This window comes from Rhinatrema bivittatum, chromosome 8 (genome assembly GCF_901001135.1).
Source record: "Rhinatrema bivittatum chromosome 8, aRhiBiv1.1, whole genome shotgun sequence".
Classification (NCBI taxonomy): Eukaryota; Metazoa; Chordata; class Amphibia; order Gymnophiona; family Rhinatrematidae; genus Rhinatrema; species Rhinatrema bivittatum.
The window spans coordinates 7,152,449-7,177,252 of NC_042622.1; the positions used below are offsets into that span (position 1 = coordinate 7,152,449).

The 24,804-nt window shown below is 49.0% G+C and overlaps 1 protein-coding gene across 7 annotated transcripts in view; it reads left to right on the top strand.

Moving 5' to 3' along the window:
- Positions 1–10,173: 10,173 nt before the first annotated feature.
- The window catches only part of TPD52L2 (TPD52 like 2), a 55,123-nt gene continuing 40,492 nt past the window's right edge, over positions 10,174–24,804 (top strand). Inside the window, exons 1-5 of one of the 7 annotated variants that reach the window (XM_029611092.1) lie at positions 10,174–10,332; positions 17,477–17,595; positions 18,326–18,474; positions 19,338–19,397; positions 20,398–20,457. In XM_029611092.1, the coding sequence (XP_029466952.1) occupies positions 10,314–10,332; positions 17,477–17,595; positions 18,326–18,474; positions 19,338–19,397; positions 20,398–20,457 (407 nt within the window). In that variant the 5' untranslated portion in view covers positions 10,174–10,313. Of the gene's footprint in view, positions 10,333–12,011; positions 12,126–17,449; positions 17,596–18,325; positions 18,475–19,337; positions 19,398–20,397; positions 20,458–24,804 lie in introns of those variants that run through there. The other 6 variants (XM_029611091.1, XM_029611096.1, XM_029611095.1 and 3 more) reach the window with 6 other exon arrangements.

The following is a 24,804-nucleotide window of genomic DNA, read 5'->3' on the forward strand; positions in this document are numbered from 1 at the left end:
ACAGGGTTCTAATCTGTATCACAGCTGGATGGGGTGGGATGGCACAGGGTTCTAATCTGTATCACAGCTGGATGGGGTGGGATGGCACAGGGTTCTAATCTGTATCACAGCTGGATGGGGGGTGGGATGGCACAGGGTTCTAATCTGTATCACAGCTGGATGCGGGGTGGGATGGCAGAGGGTTCTAATCTGTATCATAGCTGGATGCGGGGCGGGTTGGCACAGGGTTCTAATCTGTATCACAGCTGGATGCGGGGCTGGATGGCTCAGGGTTCTAATCTGTATCACAGCTGGATGGGTGGTGGGATGGCAGAGGGTTCTAATCTGTATCACAGCTGGATGCGGGGTGGGATGGCAGAGGGTTCTAATCTGTATCACAGCTGGATGGGGGGTGGGATGGCACAGGGTTCTAATCTGTATCACAGCTGGATGGGGGTGGGATGGCAGAGGGTTCTAATCTGTATCACAGCTGGATGCGGGGTGGGATGGCAGAGGGTACTAATCTGTATCACAGCTGGATGCGGGGCGGGATGGCACAGGGTTCTAATCTGTATCACAGCTGGATGCGGGGTGGGATGGCACAGGGTTCTAATCTGTATCACAGCTGGATGGGGCGGGATGGCACAGGGTTCTAATCTGTATCACAGCTGGATGGGGTGAGACGGCACAGGGTTCTAATCTGTATCACAGCTGGATGGGGTGGGATGGCACAGGGTTCTAATCTGTATCACAGCTGGATGGGGGGTGGGATTGCACAGGGTTCTAATCTGTATCACAGCTGGATGGGGGGTGGGATGGCAGAGGGTTCTAATCTGTATCACAGCTGGATGCGGGGCGGGATGGCACAGGTTCTAATCTGTATCACAGCTGGATGGGGGGTGGGATGGCACAGGGTTCTAATCTGTATCACAGCTGGATGGGGGTGGGATGGCACAGGGTTCTAATCTGTATCACAGCTGGATGGGGGTGGGATGGCACAGGGTTCTAATCTGTATCACAGCTGGATGCGGGGTGGGATGGCACAGGGTTCTAATCTGTATCACAGCTGGATGGGGGTGGGATGGCACAGGGTTCTAATCTGTATCACAGCTGGATGCGGGGTGGGATGGCACAGGGTTCTAATCTGTATCACAGCTGGATGCGGGGTGGGATGGCACAGGGTTCTAATCTGTATCACAGCTGGATGCGGGGCTGGATGGCACAGGGTTCTAATCTGTATCACAGCTGGATGGGGGGTGGGATGGCAGAGGGTTCTAATCTGTATCACAGCTGGATGGGGTGGGATGGCACAGGGTTCTAATCTGTATCACAGCTGGATGGGGGGTGGGATGGCACAGGGTTCTAATCTGTATCACAGCTGGATGGGGGGTGGGATGGCAGAGGGTTCTAATCTGTATCACAGCTGGATGCGGGGCGGGATGGCACAGGTTCTAATCTGTATCACAGCTGGATGGGGGGTGGGATGGCACAGGGTTCTAATCTGTATCACAGCTGGATGGGGGTGGGATGGCACAGGGTTCTAATCTGTATCACAGCTGGATGGGGGTGGGATGGCACAGGGTTCTAATCTGTATCACAGCTGGATGCGGGGTGGGATGGCACAGGGTTCTAATCTGTATCACAGCTGGATGGGGGTGGGATGGCACAGGGTTCTAATCTGTATCACAGCTGGATGCGGGGTGGGATGGCACAGGGTTCTAATCTGTATCACAGCTGGATGCGGGGTGGGATGGCACAGGGTTCTAATCTGTATCACAGCTGGATGCGGGGCTGGATGGCACAGGGTTCTAATCTGTATCACAGCTGGATGGGGGGTGGGATGGCAGAGGGTTCTAATCTGTATCACAGCTGGATGCGGGGTGGGATGGCAGAGGGTTCTAATCTGTATCACAGCTGGATGCGGGGTGGGATGGCAGAGGGTTCTAATCTGTATCACAGCTGGATGGGGGGTGGGATGGCACAGGGTTCTAATCTGTATCACAGCTGGATGCGGGGTGGGATGGCACAGGGTTCTAATCTGTATCACAGCTGGATGGGTGGTGGGATGGCACAGGGTTCTAATCTGTATCACAGCTGGATGGGGGTGGGATGGCACAGGGTTCTAATCTGTATCACAGCTGGATGCGGGGTGGGATGGCACAGGGTTCTAATCTGTATCACAGCTGGATGGGGGGTGGGATGGCACAGGGTTCTAATCTGTATCACAGCTGGATGCGGGGTGGGATGGCACAGGTGGGGCATATTACAGTTGGATGTAGGGTAGGATGGGGTTAGGTTCTATTCTGTATCACAGCTGGATGGGGGAAGAGGTGCTTTTCTGTGCCACATGTGGGTTTCTATTCTGGGGGAGAGGTGAGAGAACGAGCTTTTGCAAATAATGCATTCTGAGCATTTTAAAGTTTGGCTGTGTTTCCTCTGTACTGTTTGACTCAACTACAGAAAACTGATCTTTAGGTGTCCTGAACCTTTGCAGCAGGAACATAAGGAGGAAAACCCAGTTCATAGGGCTAAGGGAATGTAGCAAAAGAATTAAATTCATTTTAATTTAATAATATAATAAACTAATGTCCCTAGTATAACCAATAACCTGTCAGAATAAACCTGTTAATGTCATCGCCCTTTTGAGTACAGATGTACAGATGAGTCAGGAGTCTGATCTGGGAGTCACAAACTCCGTGCACACAGGGTTCCCAACCTTCCTCAGGACTTCATTGCCTACTGATTGTGTTTTATTCTCTTTCCCTCTTTCTCTCTTTTCAGCTTTGAACAGGGGACTTCTACTTGAAGCAGACTGCCACCTGCTGGAAGAAAGCTGGAATTTTTGTTTTACTGTGTAGAGGGATTATTAGTCCCTAAAGTAATGTTTCTCACACGCAGGCCCATTCAGTAAACTGCGCGGGAGAGCCCTCTCCTGGGCCTGCGATTCAGTATTCAAAAGAGGGCCCGCGCTAATAAGGAGGCACTAGGGACACTAGCGCATCCCTAGAGCCTCCTTATTGGCGGAAGCGGCAGCTGTCAGCGGGTTTGACAGCCGACACTTAATTTTACCGGCGTCGGTTGTCAAACCCGCTGACAGCCACGGGTTCGGAAAACGGACGCCGGCAAAATTGAGCGTCTGTTTATTTATTTTTTTTTATTTTTGGGGACCTCCGACTTAATATCGCTATGATATTAAGTCGGAGGGTGTACAGAAAAGCAGTTTTTTCTGATTTTCTGTACACTTGCCCGGTGCCGTCTGAAATTAACGCCGACCTTTGGCCTTCGGGCAGGTGTTAATTTCTGAGAGTAAAATGTGCGACTTTCTGTATCGAGCGTGACTAACTAATAGGCTCATTAACATGCATTTGCATGTTGAGCGCGCTATTAGTTTTGGGTGGGTTGGCTGCGCGCTTTCCACGCGCTATTACCCCTTACAGTATACTGTATAAAGGGTAATAGCGCGTCAAAAAAAGAAAATTAGGTCTTACCTTTGTTAATTTTCGTTCCTGTAGTACCACGGATCAGTCCAGACTCCTGGGTTTTGCCCCCCCTCTAGCAGATGGAGACAGAAGTTTACAAACAAAACCTCCGCCTTATCTAGGCTGGTGCCACCTACAGTCTGGCAGTATTACTTAATGTCAAAGCAGAATGAAGCCCCAATAAAACACCAAATTAACTATATACAGTAACCTGACAACAAGAACCGGCTGAACAACCCCTCAAATGGGAACAGAACCCGAGCCATCGATAACAGGATAGACAGGAAGGAGCTGAGAATGAAAGAAAAAAACAATCATTATGGACTCTCCCTTGTCATAGCAGAATAAATGGGCGGGACTCTGGACTGATCCGTGGTACACAGGAACGAAAATTAACAAAGGTAAGACCTAATTTTCTTTTCCCTGTACGTACCCGGATCAGTCCAGACTCCTGGGATGTACCAGAGCTGTCCTCAAATGGGATGGGATCCGGAGAGTCCCGCTCTGATCACCCCTGTACCAAAATCCCCGCTGCCTGAAGCCTTAACAGCCAGGCGATAATGTCGGGCGAACGTGTATAAGGATTTCCATGTCGCCGCCCTACAAATCTCTTCTGGGGAGATATGGTGGCATTCCGCCCAGGACGCAGCCTGGGAACGCATAGAATGTGCCTTGAGACCCACTGGTAAAGACCTACCCTGCAACAGATACGCAGAACTGATAGCCTCTTTCAACCAGCGAGCAATAGTTGTCTTGGAATCAGCATTACCCCGACGAGGTCCGCTCCAAAGTACAAACAGATGGTCTGATACCCTGAAGGCGTCAGCAACATCTAGGTAGTGCAACAGTGTCCGACGAACATCCAACCTGAGCAAATCCTTATACAAAGGATCCGCCCTATCCAAATCGGAAAACGAAGACAATTCAACCATTTGATTAAGATGAAACGCGGATACCACCTTAGGCAAAAAGGAAGGAACTGTACGAAGCGACACCCCTGTTTCTCAAATTTGTAAAAAGGGCTCCAGACAAGACAGAGCTTGGAGCTCGGAAACCCACCTTGCCGAGACAATTGCCACCAAGAACACCACCTTCAGTGTCAAATCTTTTAAGGTAGACTTGCGAATAGGCTCAAAGGGAGCGCCGCACAAAGCCTTCAACACCAGATCCAGATTCCAGGAAGGACAAGGACTATGTAACGGTGGACGTAAATGCTTAGTACCCTGAAGAAATCGAACCACATCTGGATGCGACGACAACAACACACCTTGAACCTGACCATGCAATGACGCCAGAGCCTCCACCTGCACCCTTAGGGAACTACATGATAGCCCCTTTGCCAAAACGTCCTGGAGAAAGCATAAGACCTTGGGCATGGAAGCGCGAGTGGGTATCACATCCCGATCAAGACACCAATTCTGAAATACCTTCCAGACGCGCACATAAGGTAATGATGTAGAAGTCTTGCGGGACCTTAAAAGGGTGGTTACTACCGCATCCGAATAGCCCCTGGACTTCAGCCTTCTCCTCTCAAAAGCCATGCCGCTAGACAGAAGCGTTTGACCTGGTCAAACCAAAGGGGTCCTTGATGAAGAAGATCTGGTACATACGGAAACCGAATGGGGTCCTCTAGCGCCAGGTTTTGGAGATCCGCAAACCAAGGACGACGCGGCCATTCGGGTGCGACGAGTACCACGGTCATCGGATGCAACTCTATGCACCGTAGCGTCCGGCCGATGAGGGGCCACGGTGGGAATACTTAAAGGGGCACATCCGTCGGCCAGGGCAACACCAGTGCATCCACGCCCTCCGCTCCCGTTTCCCTGCGCAGAGCGAAGAAGCGCGGAGCTTTGGCATTCTTGAATGTCGCCATCAGATCTAGAGCCGACGTCCCCACTGTGCACAGATACGGTGAAAACTGGAAATGTTGACCCATCATGGCGAACCTGAGGTATTGTTGGTGCTCTGTGCGGATTCCGAAATGCAGATACGCTTCTGTGAGATCCAGAGACGCAAGAAACTCCCCTTGTCTCACCGAGGCGATGACCGACCGCAGAGTCTCCATACGAAAATGAGGTACTCTCAGGCACTTGTTGACGCTTTTGAGGTCGAGAATCGAATGAAAAGTTCCTTCCTTCTTTGGAACCACGAAAATAAATGGAGTACCGGCCTTGGCGGAGCTCGTGCGGCGGAACCGGTATTATCGCGCCGAGATCCTGCAGACGATGTAGCATCTCCCGTACCGCCCAGTGTTTTTCGGAAAACCCGTACGGCGATACCAGGAAACAATGGCGGGGCCGCTGTGCAAAATCTAACGCGTAACCTCGACCTATCACCTCCAGGACCCACTGATCCGATGTGATCCTGGTCCACTCCTCGTAAAACCCTGCTAACCTGCCGCCGACCACTGGTACCGAGGAGTGGACCGGCTGCCCATCATTGGGAAGGCTTACCACGCTGTGCACTCGTACCGGCCCCTGGCCTTCCAAAACGGCGCCCGCAAAAGGACTGTGAGTACGACTGCTGCCGGTTGGCACTGTGCCGAAAAGAGGAGGCCGACCCCTGCGAATTGCGAGGTCTCCGACCACCCCGAAAACGAGACCGCAACGACGGAGCCCCTCTGGACGGAGATCTGTCCTCTGGCAAGCGATGTACCTTGTTCTCGCCTAGCGACTCAATCAAATCCTCCAGTTCCTTACCAAACAACCACTTGCCCTTAAAACGGCAGATAGCCCAACCGAGCTTCAGACGACACATCTGCCGCTCAATGGCACAGCCACAACAAACACCGCGCCGACACCGCCGACACCATGGATCGTGCCGACGTGCAAAGTAAGTCATAAAAGGCATCGGCACTTTAGGCAATCACCGCCTCTAAGCGTCCCGCCTGTAGTGCTTCTTCCTGTGAAAGAGAGCATTGGCCAACAACTGTTGAACCCACCGAAGCCCCACTCGCAATGAGAAATTGCTGCAGATAGCCGCACGAATTCCGAGCGAGGAGACTTCGAATATCTTTTTAAGCTGTATCTCCAGCTTGCGATCTTGCAAATCTTTGAGAGCTGTTCCCCCGGTCACCAGGATGGTGGTCTTCTTTGTGGCTGCCGCCACTGCCAAATCTATGCTAGGGACCTTCAGCAGTTCCAGCGCGTCCTCAGGCAGAGGGTAGAGTTTATCCATGGCTTTAGCCACCTTAAGCCCCAAATATGGGGTATCCCATGCCTTGAAAAGTAAATCTGACGCTGAAAAATGCAAGGGAAAAACAGATGGTGGACCTCTTAGCCCCAAAACTACCGGGTCCGGGACCCCTAATCTGGATTCCGTTTGCGGCAATTCTATGCCTAACTCCCCCAGAATCGCCAGGTTCAGGAGCCCCAACTCATCACGGTGGAACAACCATACTACTTTGGGGTCATCCCCATCTGCCTCATGGGAACCACTCCGGTCACCTGTTAGCTGATCCCCGTCCCCCTCAATACCCCTTGGGGGCTGGGACGGTGGATCCTGGTCCATTTGTTGCTCATCTGGGTCATCTGAGTCCGAGGTGGTATCAGGATCCCCTGGGGGATCCTGATACCAGTCTGAAAGGCCGGGCCCTCCCAGGAGGATCCGACACCTGGATGGGCCTAGCCCGCTTAACAGACTCCGATGCCGGGCCTGGGTCCTGAGACCCCCGTGACCTCTTTCTGGCTAGCCGACTGCATCACTAAAATAAACTCTGAGGAAAAAGAATCAGATGAGCCGTCCCTAGGATCCCCCTCAGGGACCCCCGAATCACTTTCACACTGTGGCCTCGCCGATTTGTCCCCCTTCAGGGACTCTGCGTTGAGGAGATAAGCACGGTGGGGAGTCCTCCCCTCCCCGATCCAACGGGGGTGTAAGAATCGCAGGCCCCGAGGAAAAACAAAATGGCGGGCGTTCCCGCCGCTGGCACACCAGAGCCCAAGATGGCGCCCGTTCCCGTGCTCCGTGGGGATGGGCCTAATCTGGCCCTGGACTTACTACCCGGAGCTGCGGCCCGCAACGGCTCTCTACCCCGCGCTCCCTCCGGGAATGAAGACACCCCCACACCTCCCGAGACGCAGCTGGATCAGAGGCTGTCTCGGGAGAGGCACCGGGCCGCGCCGCCAGCGCGGCAAACCGAACGTCGCAGCCTGCCCTCCCACCCCTGTGAAAAAAAAAAAACCAGAGAGAGAGGGAGAGAAGGCAAAGGACAACGCGACCCCTCGGCGATTCCCAGCGCCCCCAACACGGCTGGAGCGCAACGAAAGGTAAAAACTGCGCTGCAAACCAGACACAATAAGAAGAAATAAAACACTTTTTAAAAAAAAAAATACCATTACCATTCACCGCTGACTCCGGGACCATCTGGGGGGAGTGAGCCGGGCTCCCCGGTGTCACCCACAGGGAGAAGATAGACGCTGGCAAGGGCACTAAGCCCACACTTCAGCGGCCTCTAACACCAGGGGGGATGGTCCCCTCAGGACCTCACAGCCCCCTGGGAGGCAAGTGACTGGACCTGCAGGCAAACTACTGCAGTCTCAGTCTCCTAACTAGCCAAACTATCTAAAGCTTCCTCCTTTTTTTTTTTTTTACAACTAAACTAGGCCCCAGCACAGACTGTAGGTTTGGCACCCTCTCCACCTGCTGGAGACAGAAGACTGCCGGACTGTAGGTGGCACCAGCCTAGGTAAGGCGGAGTTTTGTTTGTAAACTTCTGTCTCCATCTGCTAGGGGGGGGCAAAACCCAGGAGTCTGGACTGATCCGGGTACGTAAAGGGAACGCACGTCCAAACAGGGGCTAACGGTGCACTCGGCCTGAGTGCACCATACTGAATTGGCCTGACTGTGAGTCGGGACTCCACACGGGGTCTCGCAGAGCCGGCGTGTCCCAATAGGCAAACTATGGGGTCACCTAAGGCACCAACCATTAGGGGGTGGCAAAGAGCAGCCATGTGGAGAGAAGCAGAGTGGAGCCCACCCTCTCATGGCTGAGAAGAGTAGAGACTCGGAGGGCCAAGAGTGGCGTAGAGACTTGGCAGGTTGTGAGCAGCACCTATCCTGCTTGCGGCCGAGAAATACAGACACTGGGCTGCAAGCAGAGAGAGAGAAGCAGAGTCTCAGCTGGCCACGAGCAGCGCTTCTGTTTGTGTGTGTGAGTGAGAGGGATTGTGTGTGTACGAGAGAGGGATTGTGTGTGTGAGTGAGAGGGATTGTGTGTGTGAGTGAGAGGGATTGTGTGTGTATGAGAGAGGGATTGTGTGTGTGAGAGGGATTGTGTGTGTGAGTGAGAGGGATTGTGTGTGTATGAGAGAGGGATTGTGTGTGTGAGTGAGAGGGTGCTGCCTCCCCCCATGCTCTCCAGGTACCTTAGGGTGCATGCGCCGCACAGTCCTCATTCTTATTTCCTCACTGGCGCGTTCCTCAGGGGCGTCCCCCTGTGATGACGTCACGCTGCCTGGATATTTAAGCCTACTGTTTATTGCTAGCCGTTGAGTTAGGAAGGGTGATCTTACGGATGGGATTTGCTCTCCGTACCCAGCTACTCTGCCTTCCAATTCCTATTGGACTCTTTCTGCTAACGGGGTACCCACTCCTCGGGGTCCTCATTGTTTCTTTCAGGTCGCTATCAGGTAACCGGTACTCACTCCTCGAGGGCCCATGTTCCCTGACTCGCTGCCTGCACCCATCTCCTCTTCTACTTGGAAGAATTCGCTACAGACACCATCAGCGAGTACTATTCATCTACTCCTCAGAGCTGTCTCCCTGGAACCAGGTACTCGTTCCTTGAGGGCCTGCCTCCGTTCCAGCGCCAGTGCCATCTCTTACATGGCACTGCTGTGCGAGTACTTTGCCAACAAGTATCTCTACCTCCTGGGATCTGGTACTCGCTCCTCGAGGGCCAGCTCTCCCTATCTCATGTATATGTATTCACTGTGGATATCCTGAAAACCTGCCTGTGTGGTTGGGAAGCACTGCGTTCCACTACTTCACCCAGATCAACACAAACAGCCTAATCCAGGGCTTCTCAAATCTGTCCTGGGGACCCCACAGCTAGGTTTCCAGGAAATCCACAATGAATATGTATGAGATATATAATGAGTCTACATCACATTCAAATTTATCTCATGCATATTCATTCATGTGGATATCCTGAAAATCCGACTGGCTGTGGGCCATAAGCGTAATATAAATAAATAATCCAGTCCTTGTTTTGCCCCATTGCCTGCATGGATTTGTAATTCTGATTTTGGGGAGCTAGAGGGGACTTTCAAAAGCATCCTTGAGCTTGGTGAGAATTCACCAGGCTGCTTCTGGACGTCCACTTGGTAAGTTGTTTGAAAATGGATAGGATGCAGGACTCACTTGCTGTTACCCCGTGTTACATTCACTCTGGGGTTGAAAGAGATGGAGGAAATGAGAATTACATCTCCGGTCAGGCACTGTTAGGGGTGAGGTGGGCAATTCCCCCCCCCCCCCCCCCCACCGCTCGCGCTAGGCGCATTAGAGTCCTGCTAGCATCGATTCTCTATAGAAGGATTTGACTACAACTCCCAGAATTCTCTGCGTGATAACAGCCCGTATGGCGCGCTTCCTGGGTCGCTTTAGTTACGTCATTCAGTCTGATTTGCTCCTGCCCCCCCCCCTTCGCGACTCCGTAAGGGTTGTGCGCGACGCCTGATTGGTGGAGGTCGCGCCTTGATTAAGTATGAGGCGCTCATTCCGGGGCGGTCCCGGGTCTGGTGTGCGCGGTTTCCGGTTGTAGTTTGGATTTCCTGGGAAACAACAACTTCCGGTAGTCGTGTACCGGAACCTTTGGCTCTGTCTTTAAATAGCGAGCGGCGCTGTGGCGAAGGCATGGACCCGGCTGGCCAAGGTTAGCGGGCGGGGAGCGGGAGGGGTCCTTGGTCTTCGCGGTGCCTTGCCCCCTCTCCCTATGTCTTTATTCCGGGGGGTGGTAGCAGCTGTGCGGGCCCTGAAGGGTCGCTCTTCGGGCTGTGCCGAGTCTCCGTGCATCTCTAAGTATGAGGTGGCAGCTGTGCGGGTCCTGCTCTCAGCTGGCTCAGCACTTCTGCCCAGCCCTCCCCTCAAAAGTTCGCAAGGAAGTGAAATAAGAGTGGGGCAAGGGACTTCGCCTCTAGCACTGGCCGTGAATTGTTGCCGGACTTTACACTGGGCCTTCAGCGCTTCCAAGTAAAGGACTTCTTTAGCAAATTTACTCTCGAATCGGTGGAGTTACCAATATTTTCTTTGGGGGATTACAAAACAGCTAAATAACTTCCAACTTATGTACTGGTACATGAACCTTTTAAATAAATAAATAGAAAATTACATCAAATGTAAATGGGTTTAAACTCCAGGTCCAAAGCCCTGGGAGACTGGGTAGGGCTCCTTCTCTGCCCTTCCTATCCTAACCAACAGGATTTATAGTGTAAGTGGCCCAAGTCCTGCCCATCACCCCTGAGGCAGGGAGACAGGGAGCTGTCAGCACCTCCAGACAAAAGAAAGGGAATTATACTTCTGCCGCTCCTTCCTCCTGCAGAAGTCATTTATTTAAATAAAGGAAATGACAGCTGTACTTGTTCTGTTCTTTTCCAGTAAGTAAAGCTGTCTCAGAGCTTTGGATCAGTCCCATTTTCGGACTATGCTGCAGGAACTCATTTTGGTCACAGCCGACTATTGTAACTCTTTGTATGGCGCTTCCTAAATCCCTGTTACAGGCACTACAGCTCTTACAAAATTCAGCATTGGCTGTTGATTGAATTCTGAAATAAAATTGAAAATGGTGGTTCTGGTGCTTAAATCCCTTTAAGAGCAGGAGGTGATTATTATTTGAGAAAGCTGTTTAACAAATCTGTTCTTTGCCATGCATTACCTTCTGCTGGTCCTGGTCTTCTGTAGAGTCCAAGTTTAAAGATTGCTCAGCTTTTGAAACATGGGCTTGGGTTTTGTCTATTATTGGTCCAATATTATAGAATAGTTTGTTGGAAGAACTTGGAACAATTTCAGATATAAAAGTATTTAGAAAAAATGTAATTTTATTTTTGTAAAGCCTATGCTATTTTCTCAAGTCATGTTTTAACACATTATCATAAGAATATAAAATTTTAAATAAATCCTATTCCTTATCCCTATGCTCTAAAAAAAAAACCCCCCAAAACTGGTTTAGACAGTAACATAGTAAAAGGCAGTAGATAAAAACCAAAAAGGAGCATCCTGTCTGCTCGGAAAGGTGTTTGGGGTTGTAACTGCTGTTTCATGCAGGTTACCTCTGAGGCATCTTTCTTCACGGTTTCCTGGTGCTGCCTGCTGGTTTGTATTTGAGTTCTGACTTGTGTAGATAGGTTTTTGCAAATGCTTGTGTGTATTTTTGGTAAAGAGCAGCAGTTTAGGTTTATTGCTTGAACCCTGAGAGTTTGGCTGGGCTGTGAATAGGAATGTTGTATAGAAGAATCTTGATTTCTCGGACACCCACGCATTTTCTGTATAATACCAGATTACATGGCAAAAAGAATTTTAGGTATGAGGTGGAGTGGTAGGGTGTGGATCTCCTGCAGATCATCTTGGTAGTCAGCAAGGAAAGAGAAATATTCTTCGGAGATATCTCTGCCTTTCCCAGAAAGGTACACCTCTCCCTGTCTCTTTGCTTAATAGAGCAGGTTGCTTAAGGTATATACACAGTCTAAATTAGAGCATCTGAATTAAGTTTTTAATATATTTTTTTAATTTAGGTTTAAAACTTGCATGTTAAATACTGTAAGTAATTTCAGGAATTTTGTGGCAGATACATTTTCTATTTCTGAAATATTGTTTAAATATGCATTGAATTAGGAGCTGTGCAGTTGGGTAAATACACACACACTACATGGGCTGAATTATAGGCCAGAGTGGGCTTTACTTTACAGTGCTGTACATTTTTCATTTGTCTTAAACAAATTTTTTTTTTTTTTTTGCATTTATCAAGTTTAATCCTATTTCGCATGAGAATGAAATCACATCTGTAAGAACTGCTTAAGTTAGTTTTTCTCTCTAATATATTGATTTATACAATCTTTGGAATTAAGAAAGAACTTAATTTAGAAAATTAATGTTTTTAAGAATCTATTTTCAGCTGGAAATGATTGTACATCAGCTGGTAACTAAAATATGCTGTCATGTGAGTGCATGTATGTGTGTAAACTTCCAGATGATTAAAACACATTAAGGAGATTGCATATATGTAGTAGTGCCAGAGAGTACTGGACACTTCTACTTGTATTTGTTCAATTTAAGCAGGTTAGGAGAGATGTCCCACTCTCATACCTCAGACTTTCCAATACCCAAGATATTCCTGACATACAATAATGAGGACATTCTTTCTGCCTTGTATCTAATCACAGGTCAATGGTGGAAATGCTGACTTCTTAGTTTTCATGGGCTGTATATATACCTTCACGTAAAATATTTTTTTGAATTTTTGAGGCAATTAAAACAATTCTCACAAGATCAATTGTCTCGATAAATTTACAGTTTGAAATAGCAAAAGTTTATCTTTTTTTCTTCACATTCCTCTTGTTTTTCAAAGAGACAAGTTAAAAATGATGCCTTATAATTTGGTGGCATATCTATTATCTCGCCCTTCCATTATCTGCCTGACATGGGTCTGTGTTTCGAACCAACTGTTCTTTCTCAGGGAATGATCAGCCAATCTGTCTGAAAGATAATGTTATAATGGAGTGTTAAATTATTACCCCATCGTTGAAACAGATGTATATATTTATTTCAGCAGCATGGTTTACAACCCATTTCATACGGATACAATTTGTCATGCAGAGAGCTTAGTCTAGGTGGATATAGGGATGTATAATAGTTAACCCTGGGTTGAGCAACCTTTTAGAGCCACAGTCTGTCTTTCCAGCTACAAAATTGATCAGCTTCCCCTTGCCAGATTTTATATATATTTACATATGACTGGTATCCTGGATTCTTGGCCTGATGGCAAAGTCTCTCAGCAACCATCAGCTGTTGAACCGCTTTCCAAGTAGCAGGCAATCACACTGCCAGTCAGCAGCACAAAGTCCCAGTTTTGCTTATCTTCACGTTGCTGAAAGCAGAAAACACACACACACACACCCCAGCACCAGCAGACAGGCATAGGAAGGCAAGCAGACAGGCACAAACACACCAGGAACATTGAGATTGACAAACAAGAGACTGAAACACATACCACACCTATATGGAGGCAAAGAGCCAGACACATGCAAACACACTATACCCAGTCATAGAGACACGCACCCCATCCTCAGATACAGATAGAGAGATATAGACACAGATCGACCACATCAGACACAGGCCCAAAGAGACACATACTACACCTAAAACAGAGGTGGCCAACTCAGTCCTCGAGCCACAGTCAGGCCAGATTTTCAGGTTAGTCACAATGAATATGCCTGAGATAGATCTGCATACAATGCAAGCAAATCTATCTCAGGCATATTCATTATGGATATATTGAAAACCTGGGCTATTTGAGGCTCTTGAGGACCTAAAAGGACAGAGAGATGCACACCATAACAGACAGACTGACTCTGTCACACCACGCCCAGGCAGAGACAGCTACATAACACCACACCACACCACAATCAAACCATACACACCCAGAGACATCACATTCATACAGAGAGATCAGATCAGATACAGAAACAGACATCCCACACTCAGGTCCAAAGAGAAACAGATCACACCACACTGCATACACCCGCCAGTCTCCCTCTCTCCCATGGACAGAATGAGAGGGAGGACGAAACACAGCAGAACTTGGATGCGACTCTGTAAGAACCAGAAGATTTATTTATTTATTTAACATTTTTCTATACCGACCTTCCTGGTTAAATACCATATCAGGTCGGTTTACATCGAACAAGGGTAAATAACTGAGATAAAGGGAAAGCAAAAGTTACATTAAACGAGGACCGTGAACTTGGAAGCTTAGGTAGCTGGAAGAAAAGGCCCGAAGAGGGCATCAACTAAGATTAAGTTAAAGGGAGACATAACAAATTCCAGACTAGAGTTAGTCCACATGTTAGAGGTATCCATGCTGTCCAGGTAATCAGGGGAGGGAGGATCCATTGATCGTGAGTAGATAACGCCTAATGTGTGTCCCAGGGATCTGGGAAGGCTTGGCGGAACAGCCATGTTTTGAGTTTTTTCTTAAAAGTTAGCAGGCAAGGTTCCAGCCTGAGTTCTGCAGGGAGGTTGTTCCAGATGGCTGGGTCTGCTGTCGAAAATGCTCGGTCCCTGGATGCGATGAGTCGCGTAGCTTTGGTTGGGGGGGCTTGTAGCGTTCCTTTGAATATTTCTCTCATTGGTCTGTTAGATGATGATGATAGATAAAATACAGGACTAACAAAGCATGCAGGGATATGTTTTTCTCTTGGAAACGTTCTGGCTCTCTGGCTTGCTACTTGCAGCGTGGAGTCTTGGATGAGTCGGAGCTCCTCTGGGATTGATTACTTCTTAAAGTGGCCCCCCCCTGTATCCTCAGCTGAGGCTCAGGGTTAAGTTTCCCACTTTTCCATCTCCTGCCTTTTGGAAACACTCAGGGTAAGAAGCCCATCACTGTAGCTTGTTACTCTCAACATGGGCACTCTGGGGATTCAGTCTACTTTAATGAAAAATCTTCAGAGGGGTAACCATGTTAGTCTTGTGTACCAAAAAAGACAGGAGTCGGGTGGCATCCTTATAGACTAACCAGTTTCCCTGTACGTACCCGGATCAGTCCAGACGCCTGGGTTTTGCCTCCCTTCCAGCAGATGGAGACAGAGCAAGTTTCAACAGACTGTGCCTTAGGTGCCACCCACAATCTGCCATTATTACTCTGTCTCCAGCAGATGGTAGGGGTGCAACACTCACAGTCTGGTCTAGTTCTTTAAAAAGGTAGCTAGTGTAGAGAGGAGTTAGGGCTAAGACTTTCGGTTACAGTTTTATTTAAAAAAAAAAACAAAAAACAAGAGGAGAACTTAAGAAGCAGTAACAGAAGCTGTCCTTCGATTGAGAGAGTATCAGGCAGGCTCCCGGGAGCTGTCCCTCCCGGTGTGCACGTCGGCTGTGGCTAAGGGTCGAGGGCCCTATTCTACCACCAGTGCACTAGAGCTTGGGGTGATACTGCGGTTCAGAGGCGTAACCATGTTAGTCTTGTGTAGCAAAAAAAGACAGGAGTCGGGTGGCATCCTTATAGACTGACTAAATTTATTAAAGCTTGAACTTTCGAGAACAGAGTGCACTTCATTAGATGCATGAATTGATGCACAAGAGTAAAATATATGCAGAACAGAGAGAAGGCATTGGATTAGGCAGGGCATGGTGTGGTGAGAGTGTTAGCGTTATAGTACAGCCTAGTGTGAAAAGATAGAGGGGCCGATGTAGTATCGCGCGCGGTAAAGCAAGTGCTCGTATTGTGTGCGCACATCTGCCTCTCCTGGGTGCGTGTTGCTTTATTTTAATGAGCTGCTGTGTTAAAAAGGACCTGCTAGGTGAAACGTGTGTGTCCCTAGTGCTGAAAAGCCTCGGGTGCCCAGGAGATGTGGCTGTGCGTCGAGAACTCGCACAACCTACACGAATGCCTGCAGCATGTATATTGTGCGCCCAGGAATTATTTTTTCTAATCTAGCCCTTATATCTTTCCCTTCATTTTAACCGCTGCAAGCAGTAGAACTTAGCATTGCACTATTACTAAGTTGGCGGAACTACAGAGACCAGTATTTTTGGTTTCCACGTGCTCCTCACGCGTGGTATGACTTAACGCCAGCTCTGGCAATTTTTAGCATTGGGGTGCAATAGCTATTACCTGATCTAGGTGGAATTTCCATGTGATGAGTGCTCTTAGCTGTGCCTTTGTTTGAAGCACGAATCCCCTTATGGCATTGGCCGTTAGTCTAGCGCATCCAATAGGGCGGTAACTTATTTTATTTTATTTATTTAAACATTTTTATATACCTGCATTCATTGTGGACATCATGTCGGTTTACAATAAACTTGTAGGTTTGCGCTTTTGTTTTCGGCTCACCGCGAGAAATATCGTATTTCCCGCGGTTCGGACCTTTGAAATTCGGGGGGGGGGGGGCCTGAATTTTGGGTTAGTGTGCACTAACTCGAAAACAAATTTTTCCTGAAATTTTGGGAAAAATTTGTTCGGGTTTCGGGGTCCCCAAGCCAGGACGAATTGGGCAATTTCTTAGGTAGAGGAGTGGCTTCTGGGTGTAGGAGTTGAGGAAACGTTGTTCTAAATCTGTCATGAAAATGTTGGCATATTGTGCAGCCATGCAGGGACCCATGGCTGTGCCGTTGACTTGCAGATACAAATCCACTTTGACTGCTTCCCTGGTCTGAGGCTCATGGCAGCAGAGCTGCACAGGGCCCTCCAAGAGCTGGAAGTGACAAGAGCTGTATGTGACAAGGCAGTGGCATAAAAGTGGAAACAAGGTGATAGGCTGTATAAGTTGTCAGCAAGACCTGATCTGGGGTCTTTGAAAAGGATACAGATGAGTAGAGGTGGTCGTCCTGCCCTAGAGCCGGGGGGCCCAGCCAGTCATGTTTGCAGGATATTTGCAGTACATAAGCCAGAGAGATTTGCATACATGTTCATCTTCATACTGTGCAAATACCCTACAAGCATGGCTGGCTGGGGCACCCCTCTGATGGGCTTGGGATTCACGGCCCTAGAGAGCAGGAGCTAAGATAAAGAGCTTCCAGTACCTGAAAGGCAAACATTCTGGGGCACGGGGAATATTGTCTCTCTCTTCCACAGAAAGGGGGACCTTCCGGGGAAGAAAGTGAAGGTCCCGCTCCAGATGAGCCCTGTATCCGCTTCTGTGTCTGGGACCCTTGCTTGGGGTTCTTTGTAATGTGTTCCTCTCTCCTGCTTGACTAGCGGGGCGCATCTTCTCGGCATAACCATTTCTGCTGCCTGCTAGTTCCTTATTCTTCTTCCCTGTTTTGCCTTTAATTTGTGACAGATATCAACCTTAATTCTCCCAACAAAGGTCTGCTTACCGACACCATGACAGATGTTCCCGTGGACATGGCTGGCAGCACTGCCAGCGGTGCAGGGCCCGCACTGACGGAGGCGGAGACCGAGGACCTGAAGAACGAGCTCTGCAAGGTGAAGGAGCCCTTTCTCTTGCTGTTTAACCTCATGTGAAAGGAAGGTCTAAGACCAGACCCCGGGGGAGAGAGCACACAGACCCCGTGTGGCATGCAGTAGCCATTTCTAAGCAGGCATCCTGCAGAAAGGGGGTTTCCTCTCTCACTCCACACCTGGACTGCTGGGCACTGCCCTCGCCCCGCTGCTGCTGCTCCTCCTTATCCACCTCACCGGTGCCTGGCCACGCGCCAAGCTCTTGTATTCTCGGAGGCTGGCAGGAGAGTGAAAGTGCTGGGCTGGTAAGATAGGCAGCGCTTTCTGCTCTCTTGCCACTCTCTCTGCCTGCATTTCTGTGTACAGTCCCGGAAAGGTGGTCAGCAGCAGTGCCACCGTGCTGCTCCTGGGGCAGAGAAAGTCCGGGATTACTTTTCTTTTGAAGTGAGTGTTTGGAGTGGAGGAGTAGTCCTGTGATTAGTGACGCTCCCTGGGAAGCCACTCCTTGTCGTGTTATCCTTCATTGCTTCAGGTACACGTTTAGATTGTAAGCACACTCTGCGTATAGGGGAATACCTGCAGTACCTTTCAAATGCCTAAAATGAGATAATTAATTTAAACTGGAAACTGAGAAAATTGCAGCCCTACTCTTGGGGATTCCTTTGCTCGGATTCTAGTTGTCAGCACTGTTCTGGGTTAGTAGCCTGCTTCCTTCTCCTTGCTCAGTGGCAATGTCCTCCTGTTTTCTTTGCAGGTGGAAGAGGAGATCTGCACGCTGCGCCAGGTTCTGGCTGCCAAGGAAAAACATGCATTGGAGCTGAAGAGGAAGCTTGGCCAGACCCCCCTGAACGAACTGAGGCAGAATCTCTCCAGGAGCTGGCAGGAAGTGCAGATGTCCAACGCGTACGTGTTTCTACTGCCGCAAAAGCCCGTAGTCCGCGGCCGTCCCAGAGGCCTCCCTTTACCCTCCGCTGGGGCCTTCTCCGTGTCTGATCACACAGCAGGTTGGGTTGGAGTTGGCAGCACTCGGCGTTAGCCCTGTGTGAGCTCACACCCCAAAGTGGTTTGCTCTGCTTTGTAAGCGGGCTGCTGGAGAAGCAGATACATCCAGCTTCAAAGGCCTGCTCTAGCATTGTACCATCCATGTGCTATTATTATAGCAGTACAGTGAGTTGAATTCAATCAGATTTAATAAGACATGAACAGGGCCCAAGTGTTGAGCTGGCCCTGTGAGTTTCAGTTGTAGTAGTTTATTTTTGTACTGGCTTGGTGGCTGGCAGGTCTGGCTATTGCCCCGGTAGGGGGTCTTAGCCATTCCACGAGTCGATAAGTAAGTACAGGTCAGGTTTAGGTGCATGTGAGCTAGGAAGCGGAGAAATCCTCTGCTGCTTCCGATCGAGCCGGGCCCTTTCTACCCCCTCTCCTGTGCTGGCAGCCCTGCTGGGTCTCGCCTTGCACTGGAGAGTGCTGACGGGTTTATGAGCTGAAAGTTTAGGGTAAAAGTCAGTTGTTAATGAATTATAGTGGAGGGGCTCGTTAATATTCTTAGAGTTTCAGCCCTGGCGCTCCTTGGTAAACTTCCTGCATGCAACAGGTTGGGACGTTGCTGGTGAAGGCGCTTATGTATTTGCTTTTGTATGCCGACCTTCGTTGGGGTACATCACATCGGTTTACATGTTTTGGTGATGTGTGAGCGGAAGCTCTTCTGTGCATACCTTCACGTGAGAATTGAAACTGCACTTCACTTGGAATTCTTTTGTTTCTAGCTATGTGAAAACGTCCGAGAAGCTCGGGGAATGGAACGAGAAAGTAACTCATTCGGATGTGTGAGTCGCTGCAGGGGATTGTGTGTGTGGCGGGACTGTGAGAATGGGCTTGGATTCACCTACTAATCATGCACTAAACTTCCTCTCTCAGGTCCCCTTGCTTCCCAGAAGAATACACTTTTTTCTTTTGATGCTGGTAGGCTGCAGGCCGGTTTATTAGTAGGAGAAGCTAAATGTGTGTTTGAAGACCATGTCTGAGTCTTGTGTGTCTCTCCAGCCTGGTGCTTGAAGGGCAGGTTACTCCTTGCTTCATGCTGTCTCAGCTCAGATATCTGCTCTGTGACAATTGCTTGCTGTTGGCCCATATTGTGAGGAAATATTATAGGGTGCTTTTAGGTGATGAGTTCATATATTCCCATTGGTACATCAAAACTAATTTAATTGTCTGTATTTACTGGTGCTATTGAGTTAAGTGAGAGGAGACAAAGGCTGAAAGAGCGCCATGGTCTGGTCGTGCCAAGAAGACGACTAGCAGGTGTAATGGAGAGCACCTATGGGGGAGGGTGTGAGATAAGTAGGTAGGCCATCATCACTCAACCTTCTGGGCTTCTTGGTGTTTCCTCTTGGATGGAGTCTGACCTATAAGAAGGAAAAGCAGGACTGCATCGCTCACTCCCTCTGCCTGCATCTTGCAGAACTTTCTTCCTGTGTGCTCTTCAGGATGGCTGTAGTTCCAGCCTCCTCCTGTATGCACGTTTCAGGGAAAGAAGTTTTGTTTATATTCGGTTTATCACATGCTGTTTTCTTTTCTCTGAATCTGCATAGCTCTAGCTTCAGCCTGACAGAGGCCCATTTTTTTTTTTTTTTTTAACTATGGAAGATATTGTACAGGGATACCCATGGTACTGGTGGTAATTCACAAGCTCTAAGGAGTAAGTAGTAGGTAAGCCAGCTGTTGTAAGGCTGCAGGTGGGCAGGGGTGTCACTAAGGATGTGGCAGGGAGAGACTCTGCTGCCTCCCTCCTACTCTAACTGCTTCCTCTGTCCCATTGTGTTATAGATATGTGTCAGCCAGCAGCACGTTGGAAGACTGGAATGAGAAAGTTACTCAATCAGAAGCGTGAGTGTCTGAGCTGCAGCTGCAAACATGGCCCTTATATGTAATGATCAAAGAAAGCGACAGGCTGGCTCTGGGGGAATAAGAGCGATGCCCCAGGAGGTCTCTTTCCCAGGGCAGAATTGCTCCTTTACACAAGTGGGAACTGTATCTGCAAGGCACGAGAGAGGGTGTGGGAGGCATGCATTCAAACACTGCCAAACCTGCCCTGTAAATAAACTCATGGACAGCTGGAAAAGGTCGCTAACTGAACAGGAAGCTGGGGAAAGATTGATGCACTGCTAGTGTGGAATGGAAAGTATTGTACACAGAAAACATCTTGAAAAGCTTTCCTTGTAAACCAGCAGTGCTAATGAGCTGTGGTACTGGGTATCGCTGGCTTGCTACAGGTTCTGGTGGAGGTTGTTCAGTAAACTACTGCAGTCTTTTGAGATCTCTGAGATTACAGCTATCTTCCACAGATAAGCAGGCTGAATTAGCCATGCTTTCTGGAGTGTCCCCTGGCGGCTCTCGGCAGGAACATCTCCTAGCAGTAGCAAAGCTTTGCTGCTGCACGCCTGCGCGGTGCTTTCTCGCATGGTCAACAATCTCTTCTCAGTTTTTGCCTTTCCCGTGCCGCGATTGGGCACGGATTCTTCTCTTCTTAAATATCTCTTCTCTTCTGCTCTGCTTCACTGTTGTGAACCCCCAGCAGCACTTTTCAGTGCTAATATGGCTCCTAAAGCCCCTGCTTTCAAATTATTTCCAGTGTGGAAAAATCATGTCTGTAACAGATGGACATAACTATTGTTGTTTATGCCTTGGACCTGATCATGATATGGCGTTCTGTCGGGACTGTGGGAGAATATCCCCCAGAGCCCAGCGTCAGAGGGCAGCTAAGATTGCCCGCCTAAAAGACGGAGACCATGCTGCGTCGGGCTCCAGTCTTCGAAATCCAAAGATAGACCATCCAAAGACTCTACTGCAAAGAGCCACTGGCACATCGCGCCCCCCCCTCCCCGAACGTTACCACTCCTCTTATCACATCTGGAATACTCTGGGGGAACAATGCAATGCAATGCTCCTCTTCATCTACTTCTGGATCACAGGACTCCTTGAAAACTTCTTTGATTCAGTGGTCCTTTCTCATGAGCCTCATTCCTCGTCAAGCCCTTCCGTACAAGGTTTGGATCCATCCATCCCTCCACCTCCCTTTCTTTTCTGCATTCAGACGTTGAAGACTTGGACAGAGAGCTTAGTCCCCAAAGGACTACCTATGACAGGGATCCGTATTGTCCCCCTCCACCGTTGCCAAGCTCTTCTACGAGAATTCCCTCCGATTTCTTACCCCCCCTCCCCCTGGGGGACCAGCCAGAACCATCGTCGCCCCCAGAGGATCTTTCCTATTCCAGATTTGTTGAGAAGGTGAGTTCTGTCTTAAATCTGGAGACCAAGAAACTGCCTGACCCACGCACAGAGGTACATAACCTCCTAAAAAATCTTTGATGTCCCGGCTGAACCTACGGCTCTGCGCTCTCATTCGGTCTTGGATGCCATCATGGATAAAGCTTGGGAAACACCTTTCTCTAGGCCCACCACATCCAGAAAGATGGAGCTAAAGTTCCGGATGCAGGAATCCCCCCATCATGCCGCAGTGCAGCTGCCACGCGCTTCAGTGGTGATGGAATCTGCTATGAAGAAGTCCCGGAAGACAAGGCTCTATTCTAACGCTCCACCTGGCAAGGACAACTGCTACCTGGATGAATTTGGAAGAAAGGTGTTCCAGGGTTCCATGCTAAATGCTGAGGTGCAACAACAACAATTCTATATCACTCAGTATCTGTATGAGTGCCTTCAGCAACTGAAGTCAGAAGAAGGTCAGCCTATGGAACCTGGTCATTGTAAACAGGCTGTAACTGATCTAGAAGAGGGCCTAAGGCACCTTGCACACCTCATCTATGAGGGATTTGAGCTGTCAGCCCGAACCTCTGCCGCTGCTATAGTAGCCCGGCGCATAGCGTGGTTGAGAGCAAGTGCGATCCGCGAAGATGTACATGACTAACTTGCAAAGGGGGTAACTTGTTCGGTGACAAGCTTCGCGAAACAGTGTGGCAGTGTCATCGCTCACATTGCCTTCAGACCAGACGACTCCGAGATGATACTATCCCTCCTACAGGAAGCTCTTTTAGCCCCAGTGTTCTTAGACCGTACCCACCATATTGTCCTCCTTCTTACACTACACAGAGGGCTTAACCTCCACAAGCACAAAGGTGGGGCCAGGGCCAAGCCCGACACACCTCCAAACTAACCCCAGCTGCTGCCCCAAGGACTCAATCATCTTTTTATTCCACCATGTCCACAGCTACCAGAAGCAGTAGGAGGACACCTTACTTCATTTTCACCAGCATGGAGACAAATTACATCCGACCGTTGGGTTCTCAACATCATCCGAAATGGATACAGTCTCCATTTCAGAACATAGAAACATAAGCAGAAGAAGACCAAACAGCTCATCCAGTCTGCCCAGCAAGCTTTCACACTTATTTTTCTCATACTTATCTGTTACTCTGATCGCTGAGTTCAGGGCCCTTATTGGTAACTTTTTGGTTCTAATTTCCTTCCACCCCCGCCATTGATGTAGAGAGCAGTGCTGGAGCTGCATCAAAGTGATGTATCAGGCTTAATTTGTTAGGGGTAGTAACCGCCACAATAAGCAAGCTACACCCACGCTTATTTGTTTACCCAGCCTGTGCAATTCAGTCCTTGTTGGTTGTTTGTCTGACTATAAATCATCTTTTCTTCATTCCCCCCTGCCATATCACCGCACTTTGCTCCTCCTACACAGAAGGGTGATATTCTGCCCCCTTAAAAGAAGTCTCATCCCTCCTGGGACAGGGAGCGATACAAATGGTTCCACGTTCTCGACGGTCCCAGGGATTCTGTTTCCAAATCTTCCTCATTCCCAAAAAGACTGTAGGACTGCGACCCACACTTGACCTCAGAGCTCTCAAGTTCGTAGTATGGGAAAAATTCAAAATGACTTCTCTCAAAATCATTTTGCCCTACTGCAACCTAAGGACTGGATATGTTCACTGGACCTCAAAGATGCTTATGCACACATCCCCATGCAGCCCTCATCATGGCACCTGTGCTTCCAGATTCAAAACATTATCAATATTGAGTTCTACCTTTCAGCCTATCATCAGCGTCCAGGGTCTTCACCAAATGTCTACTGGTAGCTGTGGCCCACCTTCAAAGGAAGGACATAAAGATCTTCCCCTACCTCGACAATTGATTGCTGGTAGCTCCAACCCCGGAACTGCTTCGCACCCATCAAATTCGAGTTCTATCTTATCTGAAACATGTGACTACGAGAAGTCTCACCTCAACCCTTCTCAGACATTACAGTTTATAGGTGCACTCATCAACACCACAACTCTGCAAAACCTTCCTCCCGGGAGACAGAACCTCCATCTTTCAAACTCTAGCCAAAATTCTGAAAGACATTCAGTGCAACCAACCGCATCAAGTCCTAACGCTGCTGGGGCACATGGCAGCGGCGACATGTCATTCCACATGCTCGCCTCTACATGCATTGTCTCCAATGGGGATTAAAGTCCCAGTAGTCCCAGCGCTCTCACCCATTGACTAGCAAGTTGTTCTAACACACTCGATGGTGTGAGATGTGGACTGGTGGCTGAAGACAGAAACTTTGCACTCTGGTGCATTTTTTGGCACCCACCTCATCAGATCATCCCGATGACAGATGCTTCCAAGAAGGGATCTAAAGACACAAGGACTATGGTCACCTGCAGAAAGGAAGTTTCAAATCAATTTTCTAGAACTCTGGTGCACCTTCTCGCGACTCCTGGCAGACAAATCAGTCATGGTATACACAGACAATCAGGTAGCCATGTATTACATAGACAAAGGAAGGAGGGTCTGGTTCCAGGACTTTGTGCAAAGAATCCTGCTACTACTAGAATGGGCACTAACTCATTCTATACAGCTACAAGCCACTTTATCTCCCTGGCATACAGAACTCAGAGGCTGACAGGCTCAGCTGAATGTTTCATCCCCACGAGTGGGAGTTGAACAATGACACAGCTTCCGACATCTTTTGCAGGTGGGGGACACCTCAAGTGGACCTATTTGCCATGGAACACAATGCTGAAGTGCAACAGTTCTGCCCCCTCTATCTGAGCAACCAAAGGATTGCCCAAGATGCCTTCCTGGTCCCTTGGGTGGGAAATATTCTACGCATTCCCTCTAATTCCCTGGCTAGGACGAGTTGTACAAAAATACATCATAGGCAACTCAGATCTCATTCTCATCGGCCCGGCGTGGCCCATACAGCCATGGTATGCCTAC